This window comes from Sciurus carolinensis, chromosome 18 (assembly GCF_902686445.1).
Source record: "Sciurus carolinensis chromosome 18, mSciCar1.2, whole genome shotgun sequence".
NCBI lineage: Eukaryota > Metazoa > Chordata > Mammalia > Rodentia > Sciuridae > Sciurus > Sciurus carolinensis.
The window spans coordinates 12,873,351-12,892,786 of NC_062230.1; the positions used below are offsets into that span (position 1 = coordinate 12,873,351).

A 19,436-nucleotide genomic window follows, 5' to 3' on the forward strand; every position below is an offset into this window, starting at 1 on the left:
AGCTCTGTTTTCCCTGGTCTCTGCTGGGGTTTCCCATTCCTGAGGTGCAGCCTGGAAGCCCAGCCGGGACTGAGCTGGGGAATCAGTTTCATCTCTTCCCTGTCCAGGGCTCACCGTCTTTGCTGTCAATGTCAGAAGACCATGGGTTCCAGCATCTGGTCTGACATTTTAGTTGCTTAATCGGGGAGGGAAAATCCAATCAGAGAGAGCTCTTTTTTTGGTACCAGGGATTGAACCCAGGGGCACTTTACCACATGCCCAGTCCTTTTTTTCTTTTTGTAGTTGTAGAAGGACGCAATACCTTTGTTTTATTTACTTACTCTTATGTGGTGCTGAGACTCGAACCCAGTGCCTCATACGTGCTGGCTCACACTGAGCTACGACGCCAGCCCCTATTTTTTTTTTTTATTTGAGACAGGGTCTCATAACATGGTCCAGATTGAACTCAAACCATCCTCGCAGCTCAGCCTCCTGAGTCACTGGGATTACACATGTGCGCCTGGCTCCCTCTCTCTTTTCAAAACAACTTTACTGAGCTACAGTTGATATGGCCCTCAATCCACCCATCTAGAACGTGCAATTCCATGGCTTTCGTGCGCTCACAGATATTTGCAACCCTTATCAGAATCCACTTGGAACATTTTCATCATATCGAAAAGAAATCCTTTTAGCTCCCAGCCCCAGCCTGCCATCCCCCCCGCACCCCTAAGCATCCACCCATCTGCTTTCTGTCTCTAGGATTTGCCGACTCTGGACATTTCGCCTAAATGGAATTGTACAGCTCCTGGCCCTTTGCGTCTGGCTCTATCTCTGAGCATCAGTTTGAGGTTCGTGGCTGTTGATGTGTGTCTGCTTCTTTCCTTTATTATGGGCAAAGAACATCCCTCGGTATGGAGAGACCACATTTTATTGATCCTTCTAGCAGATGGACATTTGGGTTGCTTCCGAACTTTGGGACTGTTATGAATAATGTCAAATTGCATTCAAAGACATTGTAGGACCCGGTGAGTGGCCCATACCTGTAGTCCCAGCTGCTCCAGAGACCGAGGCAGGAGGATTACAAGTTCAAGGCCGGTCTCAGCAATTTAGCGAGAACTAATCTCAAAATAAAATTAAAAGGGCTGGAGAATGACCTAGTGGTAGGTGTTGGCCTCTAGGTTCCGTCTCCAATACCAAACGAAAACCCAAACCCAGAGAACGACCCCCACCCCCACCCCCACCCCAAACAACAAGACAACCTTCCAGGGAGGCATCTGTAGACTTCAGACTCCTGCTCCCCACGCTTCTGCATCAGGATAGCGGGGAGGGCTCCTCGGGTCACCCAGCCAACACTCCATTTTACAGAGCGGGGAAGAGAGGCTCCAGCTGGCCAGGTGAATAGTCCACCACCACCCTGGTGGAAAGACACTTCCCCAACATTTTCTGATTCAAAAACAATTAAGCAAACATTTGTGTGAAACATTTGTGTGACTTCCTGTGGGTCAGACTGTGTCTTCACTCCCAATATCTTATTTAACGCACCAAACTGCCCTCTGAGGTAGGCATTTTTTCCTTCCTTCCTTTCTTTCTCTCTTTTTTTTTTTTTGTACCAGGGATTGAACCCAGGGGTGCTTAACCACTGCGCCACATCCCCAGCTCCCCGCTTTTCAAAAAAAAATTTTTTTTTTTTTTTTTTGTAATTGTAGGTGGACAGAATGCCTTTTTTTTTTGTTCTATTCATTTGTTTTTTATGTGGTGCTAAGGATTGAACCCAGTGGCTCACATGTGCTAGGCGAGTGCTCTACCACTCAGCTGCATCCCCAGCCCTTTTTATATTTTATTTAGACACACGATCTGGCTAAGTTGCTTAGGGCCTCACTAAGTTGCTGAGGCTGGCTTTGAACTCGCCATCCTCCTGCCTCAGCCTCCCGGGTCACTGGGATTATCGGCATGTGCCACAGTGCCCGCTTTTATCTTTATTTCACAGATTGTTCTTCTAACTAGTATTTCCTGAGTCCCCCAGTCCCCAAGCTGGTGCTGAAGATGCAGTGCTGACCCCGGGGGTGCCCTGGTCTCCCAGGAGGCAGGTCCGGGTCACACCCCACAAGGAAGAGGAGAGTGGAGTATAGTTGGGCCTCAGTTGGGGAAGAGAGGTCAGGGCGGGGCCATGTCTGCTAGGTCACGCCACCCGCAGTGCTGGGACAGGAGCTGGGCGCCTCGTGCTTCCTGCCCCTCTGATGGCTGAGGAAGTCCTGGCTTCCTGATTGGCACTGCTCCGTCTGTGGACGTGTGTCATGAGGCTGAGCAGGCTGGGGTAGGCGTGCAGGCCAGGGAGACCCACACACTCTGTGGGGACCCACTCAGAGCCTTTGGGCCCCTGGACTCCATGATTAGTTCCAGGGTCTGCCAGAGCTCCTGAGGGAGGCGACCAAATCCTGTCTGGGGCCTGAGGCCACCAGGATGGTGACTGAAGTCAGCCTGGATGCAGGTCCTGGGGTGCAGGGGACCGGGTAGTTACCTGGCCTTTAGCCTGGGCCCCTTGGGGCCCTTCCTGTGGGCGAGGGGCAACTTCTCCTCTACGGGCACTTGCCCTGCGTATGCTGAGCTATGCCCCAGGGCTTGTGGACACTTTCTGACCTTCCTTAGATCTGTTGGGAAGGTGTGAGGTCATATCCTAATGACTGTAAGGAATGACAGGCAAGACTGCCTATTGCTACACCTGATTTCAGACTGTGTTCATTTTCTTACCCTAACTTTCCAGAAATAAGGGGTGGAGGATGGGAGGGAGGGTGGAAGCAGACAGAAGGCAGACGGGAGACAGACCGCCTGGGGTCTGCGGGGCTGTGACTCTTACTGCATACTCGTGTCAGGACAGGACGTGGCTGGTGGAGCAGGTGGGGAGTGGTGGCTCATTGCTCCTGGGCCTGCCTGGTCTGCTGTGATCGCTGAACAAATGCCCGCCAGCCCCTGGAAGGCCAGGCTGTGTCCATGCTGCAGAGAAGCTGAGGCCTGACCGCTGAGAGGCAGAGCCCCAGGTCATCAGGGAGCAGCGGGGCATGTGGCTCTTGGGACCTGGGAAAGGGAGCTGGGCTTGGCCCTGGTGAGGTGGCGCACCTTAGTGTCCACCCAGGTTCAAGTGTGAGTTCAGCTCGAGGAAGTGATTTAGAACCTGATTTCCAGGAACCATCAGATGTATGGAAGGGAATCCCGACTGGAGTCTGCCTGAGACAGCTCCAGTCGACAGGGAGCCAGCTGGGACCTCTTCCAACCTCTCTGCTCAGCCACCCTCCGCTCCAGGGACCCTCTCATCAAAGCCTTGCCAGCTGGGCTCCCTCTAATGCCTCGTACCCATTCCCACTTGCTTGGTGTTTGGGGTGCCTGTTTCTCTGTTGCCTGCTGCTGGGGGCTGGCCGCCCCCTAACTGCCCAACTGAGCTGCCTGGGCCCAGGTCTCAGGTGGACAGTTGGTCTGCTGTTGTGTGGGGTGTGGGTGAACCAAGTGTCCCGAGGGTCTGAGGTGGAACTATGGTCTCAGATGTCTGAGAGGCAGGTGGGGCTGGTCCAGGCAGGGACTAGCACTTTATCCCCAAGGAGCCACCTGAGAAGGGATGGCATGGCTCTGTGGGCCTGCTGGGGTCTGGGCCCACCTGGGTGAGGAGTCTAGGGACACCTGGGGAGGGACCAGACGACTGTCCTGGTGCCATGACCAGCAGCACAGTCACTCTGCTCTTCACCACTTGTCCTGTCTCAGGCACAAGCTCACGGGATGCTGCCTCGATTCCCACTATACTGCCAAGAACCAGGCCAGAGCACCTTGCCCAGAGCTGCACAGCTCCAAGGTGGCCGACCTGGGACTCCACTGCCTGGAGGGCTCACAGGAGGAGTCTGACACCACCACACCCAGGGCTGCCTGGGCTGAGCTACTGCTGCCACTAAGGGACTGGCTGGGCAGGATGGGGTGAGAGGAACCCAGCCCTGCGGTGGGTGTGCACTCTGCAGTGAGGCAAAGCCAGCCATGAGCTCAGGCAGAGGAAGCGAGGAGAGGAACTGGTTGTCTGACTGAATCCTGACCCAGAGGGAAGTGTGGGTGGACGTGGGATGCAGCAGTGACCATTTCCCGAAGGGTCACGAGAGTGGAGGTCTAGAGGCCGCACACCTGCCTCAGAATGATGGCACCAAGTTCAGAGAGGTGAGAGCCCTAGCCAGAGGAGGTCAGAGGGTGGAGCTCAGACATCCTGCCTGTCTTGTTCCTATCTCAGCCTCAGGATGGAAGGGAAGGCGCTGGGGTTGTGGCTCAGTGGTAGAGCGCTTGCCTGGCACCTGTGAGGCACTGGGTTCCATCCTCAGCACCACATAAAAATAAATAAATAAGATAAAGGTACTGTGTCCATCTACAACTAAAAAAAATTAAAAATAAAGATGGAATGGAAAGCAAGCTAAAAGCAGATTTCATGAGAAATATTTAAGGAAACTAAATGGATACAAACAATGGCCACATCAAGTCAGATTCTAGAACTGATCCGAGGGACTGAGACTGTCCTGTTCAGAGCTGAGGCCACTGCCCAGGGTCAGGCTCTTGCCAGTGACTGGGGTATGGAGAGGGCTTTGCAAAGGCCACAAAACCACTGATACATGCAGACAGGCCTGGGTCCCCCCTTTCATTCAGTCACTACACTTTTGGGAATGTATCTTCTGAAACACTCAAGTACCAGTGTTCCATTTAGATATGGGAACTCACTGAGGTTTTGTGTGGTGACAAAAACATGGGAGGTACTGGACTTTGCTTTCCAGGGGAATACATGGGAGATAGCAAAAGCACATCAGATGCAGATGATGTGTACAAACAGCACTGAGACATTTCTGTGAAGCTGAGGCCCAAAGCTCACTTGTGGACAGGCTTCGTGTCTGGCAGAGGGGGTGCCCTACCTGGCAGGGCCAGCGGGTGACGGACCAGGAGGAATGGGAGAGCAGCCTCACCCGTGCAGCGCAGCTGCAGAGCCTGTGATACCTACGAACATGTACAGTGTGGAACAAGGATGGGATAGCCTGGGCCCATTAAAGTATACCTGACCTGTTGAGAAGCTGGAAACCTAACTTTTTTGTATTGAAACTTTAACTTCAAAAGTTTTCTAAAGTGTTGAAAAGTTCAATAAAAAATTGCCAACCAGGCACAGTGGTGCATGCCTGCAATCCCAGCAGCTCAGGAGGCTGAGGCAGGAGGATCGAGTTCAAAGCCAGCCTCAGCAATTTATCGAGGCATTTACCAACTCAATGAGACCTTGTCTCTAAATAAGATATATATGAAAAAAAGGGCTGGGGATGTGGCTCAGTGGATAAACATACCTGGTGAAAAAAAAAAAAGGGCAAAGGGTGTGTCTTTGAGTCCTGTGTGCAATCCACCTGTATCTGGGGATCATCTCCCCTGTCCAGGGCCCCCTCCCAGGTCTTATGGCCAATGCCTGCCTGGCTTGACTGTGGCAAGGGGTGCTGAGGGGCAGGTGGATCCCAAGGAACTGTCGGGAAGCTGCGCCACAAATGATGGGTGGCAGGTTCTGGTGCTGCAGCCCCTCCGGCCAACCCTTGCACTTGACGCTCTTGCAACCTTTGTCCCTTTGGGTTTCTCTCCCCTTTGCACTTGGCCTTCAGGCCAGATGAGGTTTTGTAGGTTGTTCTCCAGGACTGAGTGGCCTCAAGTCACTCAGCGGGGGAAAGGCCCTGAAGAGGATCTGACTACTTTCTTGAGGTGATTCTGTGCCAACCAACCAACCTACCAACCCTCTGTGCCCCATTGGGTCTTGGCCACCACCCAAGCAGGACTGGCACCCTGATCTTTCTACCTGGAAGATGAGGATGTCTCCTGACAGCAACCCTACCCTCTGGCTGCACCTGCTGGAACGTCCTGCCTTCCCCCTGTGGAACCACTCCTGAGGCATCTGTGATTCTGTGCACATGGAGAAATGCCACCAGAGAGCAGAGTGCACAAACGTTTATTTACAAAAAGTCCAAGTTACATATGATACAGGTTTTTTACACACAGTAGTTTAAACAGAATTATCTATTTTTACTACCAGAAGGTAAATAAAAACATTGAACTACTTAATCATCTTTTTTTTTTTTTTTTTTTGCTATTCTTGTACAAAGTAACAGATCATGCACATTTTTTCCTTCAGTTTTAAATCTTTTGCTAAGTGCAAATACTAGATTCCTCTCTCCAGTTTTAAGGCAAATAGATTGGGACAGTGGCTGGGCATCTCTTGCCCCCAGGAAGCAGCCCTGTGTCCCAGAGGTTAAGGTGCCAGCTACATTGAGAATGCCTGCTTGACGCGACAGGGGCGGACCCTTGGGCCTTGGCCCTGGTGCTGGCGCAGCTCCTCACCTTCCCTGCCGGCCTGGAACACTGAGGTGCCTGGAGAGCCGAGGTGGTCACGCTTGGACGTATGGTTCTGCTGCTAGTCTGCAGCCGGCTCAGGAAGGAGGATGTGGAACCAGAGGCCCTTGATGGGGATGCAGCAGTTCCCTCTCCTGAGGCGAAGTGGCCGGAGAGCTAGCGCTCCCTCCAAGGGCACACTCCTGGGTTTGGCCTCAGGCAGAACATTACTCTGTCTCCCCACGCTCCCTACAGTCTGGGTGCTACTTGCCCTGGCCTATCCCTGCAGCTGCCCCAGAAATGGCCAGTTTCCTCATCCTGTCTCAGCCTCAGTCCCCCATGGAGCTGTGTGGTGAGGGCACACAGCCGGAACCAGGCTCCCAGCCACAGGGGCAGCTTGAGGGGTCTCAGAGGGGCAGTGCCAGGGCTTCCTCCCCAGCTGTGGGCTGCGTGCTGCCTTCTCTGTTCCCAGGGGAAGTGCAGAGAATGTGAGTTTGTGTCTAAGGTACCGAGAGGATCCTGTCACTGTGGTGAGCAGCCCACCTTTCCAAGGCACTGTCATTCAGGATAGAAGTAAGTTCAGGCAGCTCACTGGGAGGCTCCCGAGCCACCTCCCTATGTGCCCCACCCCATGTCCAGGTGACCACCTGTCATCAAAGCCTTCATCCTGAGCAAAGGCAGAAATAATGTGTCAAGTAGACCTGAATCCTTGAAAGACCTCTGAGAAGTTGATGGCAGTGAGTGACGGCACTGCTTGCCCTCCTGCTTGCCCCTGGGGCTTTCCACCTCCAAGGTCTGTGTGCTTTGAACCTCCTGGAACCCCACAGCCACGTGACAAGGACAAGGATGGGCAATACAGGACGAGAAAGTGATGTCTGCTGCCAGAAGGGCTCCCCCCAGCTTCACAGTTAGAAGTTTTGGGCCTGTGCTTGGCAACTGGGTCGGAGCCTTGGCAGGACCCGACACAGGCCCAGAGCTGAATCAACCCCAGGGAAGGACAGCTGTCCTTGTGCCTGGTACCAGCACCTCACCCTCTACTAGCCTCCATCATTAACTATGGAGATAAGAGGCAGGAGGGAGGGAGGCCCACCGCAACAGTATCATGACTCAGGGCCGTCTACGCCCCGGGGATGCCCCCAAAACACCTTAGAGAGAGCTGTTCATCACTGGTTGGTGTTGGTGATGTCTCCCAGCAACTGGGCTGCCTGGGTGGCTAAGGGAAAAGGATTTTGTTTGGTTAGCGTCAGGACTGTTCAGCCTCAGTAGCCACCTGGTGCAGGGTGACCGATTCAGCCTGACTTTCCAGAGACTGAGGAAAAAAAACTCTAGCAGGTCAAGGAAAATTCTTCAGTTCAAAGTATGTGAACAGGAATAAACGCTCAGATAAACAAAACCAAACCCCAGCATGGGACAGTTCTCTGTGGTTGCCTGACCTGAGTGGGCCTTAGAGGTGGGGAGAGACCCTGAAGGGGCACCGTGGGAGCACTAGGTTCTGGACTGGGAGGGACAAAGTTGTGCCCCTTGGGGTGCTGCAAAGGGGTGTGATCCATAGCCCCCACTAGCTCTTCACTGGGGCCAACTGTGAACTCTGTGAGGGGCAAGAGCCCCAGACACAGGACTCTGAGCCTCAAGGGAGATGCTCACAGTTGCCTTGTGCCCTAGGACTTGGCTCCTAGGTGAAGCACAAGTGCACAGGACAGCAGGGGACCCATATCCCTGAACTGTGGATGTGCCATGGCATGGGCACAAGGACCACTCTTGGAGGGCTTTAGTGGGGGTGGCCATGCAGATGTCTCAGTTCTCTCCAAATGCCACTCTTTGCTGCTTCATTTTTATTATGGCCCTGACTACACTGTGGCCAGCAGGCCTGCAAGGCTCTTAACTGTGTGGGATTCTGTGTGTTGGGGAAGGAACAGGACTAATGAGCTCCCCTCTGCCTCCTCCTGCAGGGGCTTCAGTGACAGAGCAGAGCCAGGGCCACTGTGCTGGCTGCCAAAATGGCAGAACTAGGGAGACTGACCAGCAGGACTCAGGTCAGTTCCCTTACAGGCACCCGGAGGGCACCAGACTTTTGAGAAGCAGTGACTCTTCCCAAGGAAGGAGTAGGAGGTAAACCAGCCCCACTCTCGAAAGCTGAATCGCCACCCCTACACAGAGGGTGAAGGTGGAGCCCGGCCTGGGGCAGGGGGTTCTCTGCCCTATACCCCCCACTGGCACAGGTTCAGTGGGGCTGGCCAGGGCTCTAGCTGTCAGAAGCGATGCCGGGGTTGGGGGCCAAAGTGCATGGGCAGGTTGTGCTCCAGGGGCACATGCACAGGGCCGAAGTCGTAGTTGACCCGCACATTAGGCAAAGGGGGCACATAGGGTGCTGGGACAGGGCCCATGTTGAGGGGGAAGTTGTTAAACACAGGCCGGACAGGTGGCAGGGGGAAGGGGGGGTGCACAAAGGCATAGGGTGGCATCTGTGGTGGGTGCGGGTGCAGGTTCTGTGGGACGGGCCGTGGCAGGGCTTCCATTCTCTGTACCTTCTCGGGGGGCTTCTCCAGTGGGGGCCCGATGCGTTTGAAGGTGTTCTCTGAAAGGAAGGTGGGGTTTAGTTGAGGAAATTAGGCTGAACCAACTCTGCTGGAATCTAGCTGGGGCTCAGGGCTGCGTGTGCTGACCCTGGGCCCCAGGAGCTGGGCAGTTAAGGGCAGCTAGATAGCTAAAGTGCTTGGAGGGTCAGCCTCTGCCCCTCGGCTCGCTCCTTCCTGGGCCCAGGAGGGGCTGCTCTATAAGACGGCTGGCTGAAGTGTCAAACATGAAACCCAACTGTCACTTCTGTCAGGGCCCCAGAGGGTGGCACATTCGCCCAGCTCAGTACAGGTTGGGGCAGTGCCCATGTGGGACTCTCCATTAGAGCCAGAACTATCTAAGGCTTCCATTACCTTTCCACAGCCTGGGTGGTGGTTCCCTCACAGTCGGAGTTACCCCCGCCCCCCAGTGGCCCTGGGTCCTCTGCTCCACCATCCGGAGTGTGCCTGGTGTGGGGCTGTGGCTGGGGAAAGCACTTGCCTCCATTCTTTCTTTTCTGCTCCTCCTCAGCCTCCTTCTGGATTTCCTCGATTAGTTTCTCATCATCTTCCTGGAGTAAAAGCAAAAGGCAGCATGAGCTTGCAAGCCCCTGAAGTGTGAGTCCATGGGACAGAGGGAGGCTGACCTGTTGCTGGTCAATACTGGATGATTCCAGAATCCACCAGTGACCAGCAGGATTTTGGGCTGCACACCACTCCTTCCCAATCCCAAGCATCTTTGTCCTTCATCAACCAGGTGTCGCTACAGCAAAGCCTATGGGAAAGCTGGGTGAGGGTCTGTCCCAGCAGGCAGTTGCCTGGGAGTGGGCCCAAGAAATTTCAGGTCCTTAGTCTGAACAGGGTACAGCAAGCCTTTGTGCAGAGCCCAGATAATCCTGCCCTTTCCCTGAACTAAGCTGGACAAGCATTGGGTAGGCCCTGCTGAGTCCACCCCGGCCTTTTACTCTCAGCTTCCCTCGGCAGAACTTTGATGCAGGCTGACTGGCAGAGACAGGGGGAGGACCCAGCAGTGTGAGGATAATTCTGTCACAGAGTTTGCTGTTTTCCCCTTCTCAATCTCAATATTTAGTAGGTTGAAAATAACGCAATTCATGTTTAACTCATACTAGCCTTGGACAGGCTCCATAGAGGTATATTGGGTACAGGCAGCTGTAAGGACTCCTAGGGAAGCTTGGGCCACACTGGGCAAGCTGGTGGCTGGGTTTGTGCCATGTGTAGTTCCCATATCTCCACTTGCTGGCAGGTGCCATGGAGGAAGAACTGGGCTGCTGCCCCAGGACAGACCTCCCCACCTCACAATGCCTGCTTCACGTGGTGGTGCTGGCTAACTTGCTCCCCAGGGGTCAGAGAGGCTTTTGAGTTTATGGTGGGTCCAAAAGAACATTCCCTGGGAGAGGGAGGCTGCGTTCCTTGTTGCTCCATAACTCGTAACTCTGGTTTCAAGCAGAGGCTATCTGTTTCTTGGTGAGGTAGTTTTTGCGGCTTAACGATCCCCTGCTGTTTACCCCATTTGTCCACTGTGATCACCTGCAGTCAGCCAGCATATCGACCACTTTTTGAGTGTAGATTGTTCACTGTCTGGTGACTACCATCCACCATTTGCCTGCCTCTTGCCTGTCCATCACCTGCCTTTCACCTACCTATCACCCACCTCCCAAGATTCACCTCCCGATTGTCCGACAGCAGTCAGCAGACTGACCACAGACCGCCAGTGGAGCACCAGCGCCTGCTGTTGCCAGGAAGTTCACTGTCACAGTACCTGCAGGTTTTGAGACAATTGCCAGGTCTTGCAGGACCCCTGGCTGGACTGACTGAGCACTGTCTCCAGGATCCCTCAGCCTGACTGATCATTCCCTGCCTCCGGGGCCCTCACCTCAACTGACTGCTCCCCGCCCTCAGGACCCCCTGACAGACTGATTGCACCCCGCCTCCAGGACCTCCAGCCGACCATGCCCACACCCAGAGCTGCAGTTCCCCATTTGCCAACACATTTGGAAGCCAGAGCGGCCATCTTGGATCATCCTGGAAGCCATAGCTCGGATCTTCAGGTGGGGCAAATCCCATCCTGAGACACCTGCTGGAGACGTGAAGCCCATTGTCATGCACCTCTCATGCATTAGGCTACAGAAGACTGAGAGGTCTGAATACTATATGACTGTTATAGTGTAGATTTTCTTTTTTCTCTTTATTGAAAAATTTTAAGTTTTTATTTCTTTACTTTTCTCATTCTTTTCCTTTTGTTTACCTGTTCCCTCAGAGTCTATTTCTCCCTTTTCCCATGCTAACAACCAGCTTCTTTTGATTACACTCACTCTACGATCTAGAACTTCTATATATCCTTTTCTTATCCCATTAACAGCTACATCCTACACCCCTCCCCATCCTCTTTGTCCTCCATTAGAAACTGCAGACCTTATTGCAAATCTATTTGTTATACTGAAGATAATAATTGAACTCATTCTGTTTATTATGACAATATTATTAATGTCCTCATGGGGTTATTTGGTCTAGGGTTGCATACTGTCTGAACTGGGCACTGTTAATATTGATCTCCCCCTTAAAGAAAAGGTTTTGGAAACCTATAGGGTCACTATAAGCCTATAGTGGGGAAATGCAATACCCCAGATCTGCACTGCTAGAGGGGAAGATATGTGAACAACATGAAAAAAACAAGGGAAGAAAATGATACAAACAAACCTAGATTCTGTATTAATAGAATCCAGTGACGGTATGGTAGAAGAAATGTCAGAAAAGGACTTCAGATTATACATAATTAAAATAATTCGTGAAGCAAAGGATGAGATAAGAGAGCAAATGCAGGCAATGAATGATCATACCAATAAGCAGTTGAAAGAGCAACTGCAGGAAGCAAAAGATCATTTCAACAAAGAGATAGAGATTCTCAAAAAACAAAAAAACAAAAAAACAAACAAAAAACCCCCCAGAAATCCTTGAAATGAAGGAAACAAGAAACCAAATAAAAAACTCAATGAAAAGCATCACCAACAGATTAGACCACTTGGAAGACAGAACCTCAGACAAAGAAGACAAAATATTTAATCTTGAAAATAAAGTTGACCAAACAGAGAAGATGGTAAGAAATCATGAACTATGGGACATCATGAAAAGACCAAATTTAAGAATTATTGGGATTGAGGAAGGCACAGAGATACAAACCAAAGGAATGAACAACCTATTCAATGAAATAATATCAGAAAATGTCCCAAGCCTGAAGAATGAAATGGAAAATCAAATACAAGAGGCTTACAGAACACCAAATGCACAAAATCACAACAGATCCACACCAAGGCACATTATAATGCCTAACATACAAAATAAAGACAGGATTTTGAAGACTGGGAGAGAAAAGCATCAGATTACATATAGGGGGAAACCAATATGGATATCAGCAGATTTCTCAGCCCTGACTAAAAGCTAGAAGGGCCTGGAACGACATATTTCAAGCTCTGAAAGAACATGATTGCCAACCAAGAATCCTATACCCAGAAAAACTAACCTTCAGATTTGAAGATGAAGTAAAATCCTCCCATGATAAACAAAAGTTAAAAGAAATTTACAAATAGAAAGCCCGTGCTACAGAATATTTTCAACAAAATATTCCATGAGGAGGAAATGAAAAACAACAATGTAGGTCAGCAAAGGGAGGAACTACCTTAAAGGAAAAACCATTCAAAGGAGAAACCAAGTCAAGTTAAAAACCAAAAATAAGCTCAAATGACTGGAAATACAATCATGTCTCAATAATAACCCTGAATGTTAATGGCCTAAACTCATCAATCAAAAGACATAGACTGGCAGAATGGATTAAAAAGAAAGAACAAACAATATGCTGCCTTCAAGAGACTCATCTCATAGAAAAAGACATACACAGACTAAAGGTGAAAGGATGGGAGAAAACATACCACACACACGGACTCAGTAAAAAAGTGGGGGTTTCCATCCTTATTTCAGATAAAGTGGACTTCAAGCCAAAGTTAGTCAGAAGGGATAAAGAAGGAAATTTCATACTGCTTAACAGAACCATAAATCAGGAAGACATAACGATCGTAAATATTTATGCCCCAAACAACGGTGAATCCATGTACATTAAACAAATCCTTCTCAATTCCAGGAATCAAATAGACCACAACACAATAATTCTGGGTGACTTTAACACACTGTTGTCACCACTGGATAGATCTTCCAAACAAAAACTAAACAAAGAAATCATAGAACTCAATAACACAATCAATAACTTAGAAAATATTCCATCCATCAACGAGCGGATTCACTTTCTTCTCAGCAGCACATGGAACCTTCTTGAAAATAGGCCATATGTTATGCCACAAAGCAGCCCTTAGTAAATGTAAAACAATAGAGATACTGCCTTGTGTTCTATCATATCATAATGGAATGAAATTAGAAATCACTGACAAAATAAAAAACAGAAATCACTCCAACACCTGGAGACTAAATAATATGCTATTGAATGAAGCACGGATAACAGAAAACATCAGGGAGGAGATAAAAAAATTCTTAGAGGTAAATGAGAACGACCATACAATATATCAAAATCTCTGGGACACTATGAAAGTAGTACTAAGAGGAAAATTCATTGCATGGAGCACATTAAAGAAAAGAATAAAATGTCAACAACTAAATGACCTAACATTACAGCTCAAAGCCCTACAAAAAGAAGAACAGAACAACACCAAAAGTAGTAGAAGACAGGAAATAATTAAAATCAGAGCTGAAATCAATGAAATTGAAAAGAAACAATTCAAAAAATTGACAAAACAAAAAGTTGGTTCTTTGAAAAAGTAAACAAAATAGACAAACCCTTAGTCACACTAACAAAGAGGAGAAAAATTACTAAAATTCGTGATGAAAAAGGAAATATCACAACTGACACCACTGAAATACATAACATAATGAGAAGCTACTTTGAAAATCTATATTCCAACAAAATAGAAAATGCCAAAGACATGGACAAATTTCTAGAGACATATGATCCTCCCAAACTGAACCAGGAGGACATACACAATTTAAACAGATCAATATCAAGCAATGAAATAGAAGAAGCCATCAAAAGGTTACCAACAAAGAAAAGCCCAGGACCAGATGGATTCTCAGCCAAGTTCTATAAGACCTTCAAAGAACTCATTCAAATACTTCACAAAGTATTCCAGGAAATAGAAAAGGAGGGAACCCTTCTCATTCTATGAAGCTAATATCACCCTCATACTCAAACCAGGCAAAGACACATCAAGGAAAGAAAATTTTAGACCAATATCCTTGATGAATATAGATGCAAAGATCCTTAACAAAATACTGGCAAACCATATCCAAAAACATATTAAGAAGATAGTGCACCGCAATCAAGTGGGTTCATTCCGGGAATACAAGGTTGGTTCAACATCCGTAAATCAATAAATGTAATCCATCATGTCAATAGACTTAAGGATAAGAATCATATGGTTGTTTCAATTGACGCAGAAAAAGTGTTTGACAAAATACAACACCCCTTCATGCTCAAAACACTAGAAAAAATAGGAATAGTAGGAACATACCTGAACATTGTAAAGGCTATTTATGCTAAGCCCAATATCATTCTTTTTTTTTTTTTTTTCCTATATGGGCTGCACCCAACATTCTTAATGGAGAAAAACTGAAAGCATTCCCTTTAAAAACTGGAACAAGATAGGGATGCCCTCTTTCACCACTTCTATTCAACATCGTCCTTGAAATACTAGCCAGAGCTATTAGACAGACTAAAGAAATTAAAGGGATACGAATAGGAAAAGATGTCAAGTTGTCACTATTGCTAATGACATGATTCTCTATTTAGAGGATCCAAAAAACTCCTCCAGAAAACTTCTAGACCTCATAAATGAATTCAGCAAAATAGCAGGATAAAAAAATCAACACACATAAATCTAAAGCATTTTTATACGTAAGTGATGAAACATCTGAAAGGGAAATGAGGAAAACAACTCCATTCGCAATAGTCTCAAAAACAAAAACAAAAACAAAAACCCAAAACAACAACAAAAAACAAACAAACTTGGGAATCAATCTAACCAAAGAGGTGAAAGATCTCTACAATGAAAACTACAAAACACTGAAGAAAGAAATTGAGAAAGACCTTAGAAGATGGAAAGATCTCCCATGCTCTTGGATAGGCAGAATTAATATTATCAAAATGGCCATACTTCCAAAGGCACTATACAGATTTAATGCAATTCCAGTTAAAATCCCTATGACATTTCTCATAGAAACAGAAAAAGCAATCATGAAATTCATCTGGAAGAACAAAAGACCCAGAATAGTCAAAGCAATACCTCATCCTAGACAAAGGTGCCAAAAACTTACAATGGAGAAGAGACAGCCTCTTCAACAAATGGTGCTGGGAAAACTGGAAATCCATATGCAGTAAAATGAAATTAAACCCCTATCTCTCACCCTGTACAAAACTCAACTCAAAATGGATTAAGTATCGAGGAATTAGACCTGAGACCCTTCACCAAATAGAAGAAAAAGTAGGCCCGAATCTCTATCATGTTGGCTTAGGATCAGACTTCCTTAACAAGACCCCCATAGTGTAAGAAATAAAAGCAAGAATCAATAAATGGGATAGATTCAAACTAACAAGTTTTTTCTCAGCACAGGAAATAATTGATAATGTAAAAAGAGCCTACAGAGTGGGAGAAAATCTTTTCCACATACACTTCAGACAGCACTCATCTCCAAAGTTTATAAAGAACTTAAAAAACTTTACACCCAAAATACAAAGAACCCAATCAATAAATGGGCTAAGGAAATGGGCAGACACTTCATAGAAGAAGATATACAGGGGATCAACAAATATATGAAAAAGTGCTCATCATCTCTAGTAATTAGAGAAATGCAAATTAAAACCACCCTAAGATTTCATCTAACTCCAATTAGAATGGCTATTATCAAGAACACAAGCAATAATAAGTGTTGGATGTGGGGAAAAAGGCACACGCATACATTGCTGGTGGAGTTGCAAATTGGTGCAGCCACTATGGAAAGCAGTATGCAGATTCCTCAAAAAACTTGGAATGGACCCACCATTTGACCCAGCTATCCCACTCCTTGGTTTACACCCAAAGGACTTAAAATCAGCATACTACAGTGATGAAGCCACATCAATGTTCATAGCAGCTCAATTCATAATAGCTAGATTGTGGAACCAACCTAGATGTCCTTCAACTGATGAATGGATAAAGAAACTGTGGTACATATACACAATGGAATATTACTCAGCTATAAAGAACAATAAAATTATGGCATCTGCTGGTAAATGGATGAAGTTGGAAAATATCATGCTAAGTGAAACAGGTCAAGCCCCAAAATCCAAAGGCCGAATGTTTTCTCTGATAAGTGCATGGCAATATATAATGAGGGGGGGGGGTGATGGCAGGATGAGAAGAATGAAAGAACTTTGGAAGGTGTAGAGGAAAAATGGGTGGGAGGGGGTGGGGATGGAAAAACAGCAGAAAGAAACAGACGGTATTACCCTATATATATGTATGATTACATGAATGGTGTGAATCTACATTGTGTACAACCATAGAAATGAAAAGTTGTACCCCATTTGTGTACAATGAATCAAAATGTGTCTGTAAAAATAAAAAAATATTTTAATTAAAAAAAAATCTAAAACAATAGGATTTAACAAGATTCCAGATTGCTGAGCATGTGGAGGTTTCTGAAAGATCGCACCCTACAGAAGGCACTGAAGTTTCACATCCTTTCCACATCTCTTGCCCTATGTATCTCTCCCAACTGGTATTCATCTATATCCTTCATTATGTCCAATATTAGAAATAAACCAATGTATGTGTCAAAAAAAAAAAAAAAAAAAAAAAAAAAGAACATTCATTGGGTTGAAAAATTCCATGGAGATGGGGTTATCTTTCCTGGCCCCAGTCAGAACTGAGGGCCAGAGTGGCCACAGAAGGCTGCAGGTCTCAAGGGATCTTTGACAGGGCTGAGGGTCAACCAGGAGCAGAGTTAGGGCACCGGTGCAAACCCTGATGCTCAGACCAAGAGAAAGAGAGGGTTGACCACAGGAAGGGGTCCTGTCTCCTGGGGTCTTCCTGTAGCTTCTCCGAGTTAAAAGTAGTCAAGGTGAGGAGAAGGAGAGGGAGGGGCTCAGAACCTCAATACAGAGGGGGAGGCAGGCAGAGCAGGTTTCAGTAAGGTTAGAGGTCTATGGGAAACATGTATTCCCCAGAGAAGGCATCCAGGCTTAACCAGCCTGAGCCTTTGTTTTGGGCTGGAACACCTATGAGAACTTTGGACTTCTCTTGCTGGTCTGATGACATCCACAAATCTTCCGAGATGCAAAAGGAGGATCAGAGTGACACACATGAGCTGCAAAGAATGTAGCCCCGGGTCCCTCATCAGAGCACCAAGCAGTGGGTAGACTGCACTTTTTCACAGCAGGTGAGTCATGTCACAGACAAGATAGATAGTAATTAGTGATTTCACCACAAGGTTATTATGACCCTTAATAATTCTGAAGTCAGGAATTTTGTTCAAGAGATGTACTGAGGTACTTCTCTGTGAGATGCTGCTCTAGGTTCACTGGTTACATTCTGAACTAATAATGAAACAGAAAGTCATCCAGATGGAATGAAAACGCTGTGATACAACATATCCCCTTGGCTTCGGAGATAAAGGACTTTATAAGAGGGTCTCTCATGATGTGGGCTCTAAGGCAATAGTGGGAGACCCCAAAAAGCTAGTACATTCTCCAGGCCTCAGTTGCCACATGGTTAAGTTTGACCTAAATGGTCTCATAAGCTTCTTCCAACCCTGACACTTGCAAATTCCTGCTGTATAGCCAAGTCTTTCCAGCAGGAGGAAGCTCACCTATGTGCAGGTGCTCTGACAAGGCACAGGGAGGTGACAAAGGTCAAGTTACCATTATGCACTCAGGAGCTGCAAAATGCCCATGCCCATCACAGATGTCTGAGAGGAGTCACCATGTCCACCTCCCGGTAATACAAATTCTCTACAAAATTCCTAAGACATGGTCATTGAGCCTCTGAGGACATCATACAAGGGGGAATGCCTCATCCCACAGACAGATCATCAAGAATCAACCCACAGGGGTCCAATAGCTCTACAGGGTTTGGTGGACACAGTTTGAAGGTCCCTTTGTGAAAATTAAGATATATTCTATGAGATTTCTGGACTAAGAGCTAAAAACTTCTTTTGAGTCAGTGATTGGCCTTGGGAAAAAGAAATAAGCAAAGAAACAAAGGAAAGTGATTAAGTAAAATGGGAAGCAGCTGTGGCCAAGGCAAATTCCAATATCTTAAGTGTGAGGGTGTCCTCTACAAAGTGGGCCGTCGTAAGGACTAAGTGGGTTAGGGCATGCATAGATGTATAGGTCTCAGCACAAAGCAAGCTTCATTACCAAGGGGCAGAAGAACTAAAAAAATGGGAGGGATAGAGATTTTAGAAACTTGAGATATTCCAAGAAAAACAAATGTGAGACAGGATTGGGAGATGCCTCTAATATGTCTCTCAGTGGCTTTTTTTGGGGGTGGGGCCACTATCATTGCTTTTACTACCAGAATGTTAGAAACACTGATCCTTTTATAATTCGCATACTCCTACCACTTCATACTCCTTACAGAGTTTCAAAATCTCAAGTGGCTTTTTTTTTTTTTTTTTTTTTTGCGGTGCTAGGGATCGAACCCAGGGCTTTGTGCTTGCAAGGCAAGCAACTCTACTGACTGAGCTATCTCCCCAGCCCTCAAGTGGCTTCTTTACTGTTCAAGTAAGACAGGTTTCCTGACTCTGGCCATATGTTAATATCAGTACCCCACTGCTCCACCTCAACCCCACCTCTACTCCACACCTAATTGTAGTTGAGCCCATCAGTCCTGGGACTCCTAAGGCCTCTGATGGCACAAGAAGGCATCTTAGAAATCATCCATTCCAACTTCCTTAGGGCACAGAGATGAGGTCCCAGAGAAAAAGACTTGCTCAAAGTTAGGGTGAACATTAGGAGCTGAACTGGGACAAAGTTTTATCTCTTTATCCACAATGTCATTCAAATAGTTTTCCTGGAGATAATCTGCAGTTATCTTGAGATTCCTTTGTCCCCATTGCTTATGTGACTTGAAAGCCAGGGGAATGTTCATTCCTTTACCAGACCTGTATGCTGAGCCCTCTGCCCCAGGCACGGTGTTAGATACGGAGGACACAGAGAGGCAGCTGTGCTCCCTCCCTCATGGAGCCAAGGTCTGTGCTGCGATCAGTTCTAGCTGGCATCCTGCATGGGTCTGGTCAGTGCTGGGAAACTTCAGAGCAGTGAAGACTGGCCACTCACCCACTCAAGACTGTCATGACACATCAGTCAGGAGGAATAAAGTATGAGGTACTGGAGAGAGTTCCCCTTTGGCAGGCTGCTGGTGGCAGTGCTGAGGGTGTGAGCATGTGGCTGCGTACTGATTTCCATCATGAGGCTTCCTG

General features: G+C 47.5%; 1 protein-coding gene across 3 annotated transcripts in view; it reads right to left on the reverse strand.

Annotated features, from left to right (window-relative positions):
* Positions 1-5,949: 5,949 nt before the first annotated feature.
* Positions 5,950-19,436, reverse strand: part of Rnf216 (ring finger protein 216) — a 163,616-nt gene continuing 150,129 nt past the window's right edge. For all 3 annotated transcript variants that reach the window (XM_047533010.1, XM_047533008.1, XM_047533009.1), the window contains exons 16-17: positions 9,400-9,469; positions 5,950-8,920 (exon numbers count right to left, since the gene is read on the reverse strand). In XM_047533010.1, the coding sequence (XP_047388966.1) occupies positions 8,595-8,920; positions 9,400-9,469 (396 nt within the window). In that variant the 3' untranslated portion in view covers positions 5,950-8,594. The remainder of the gene's footprint in view (positions 8,921-9,399; positions 9,470-19,436) is intronic.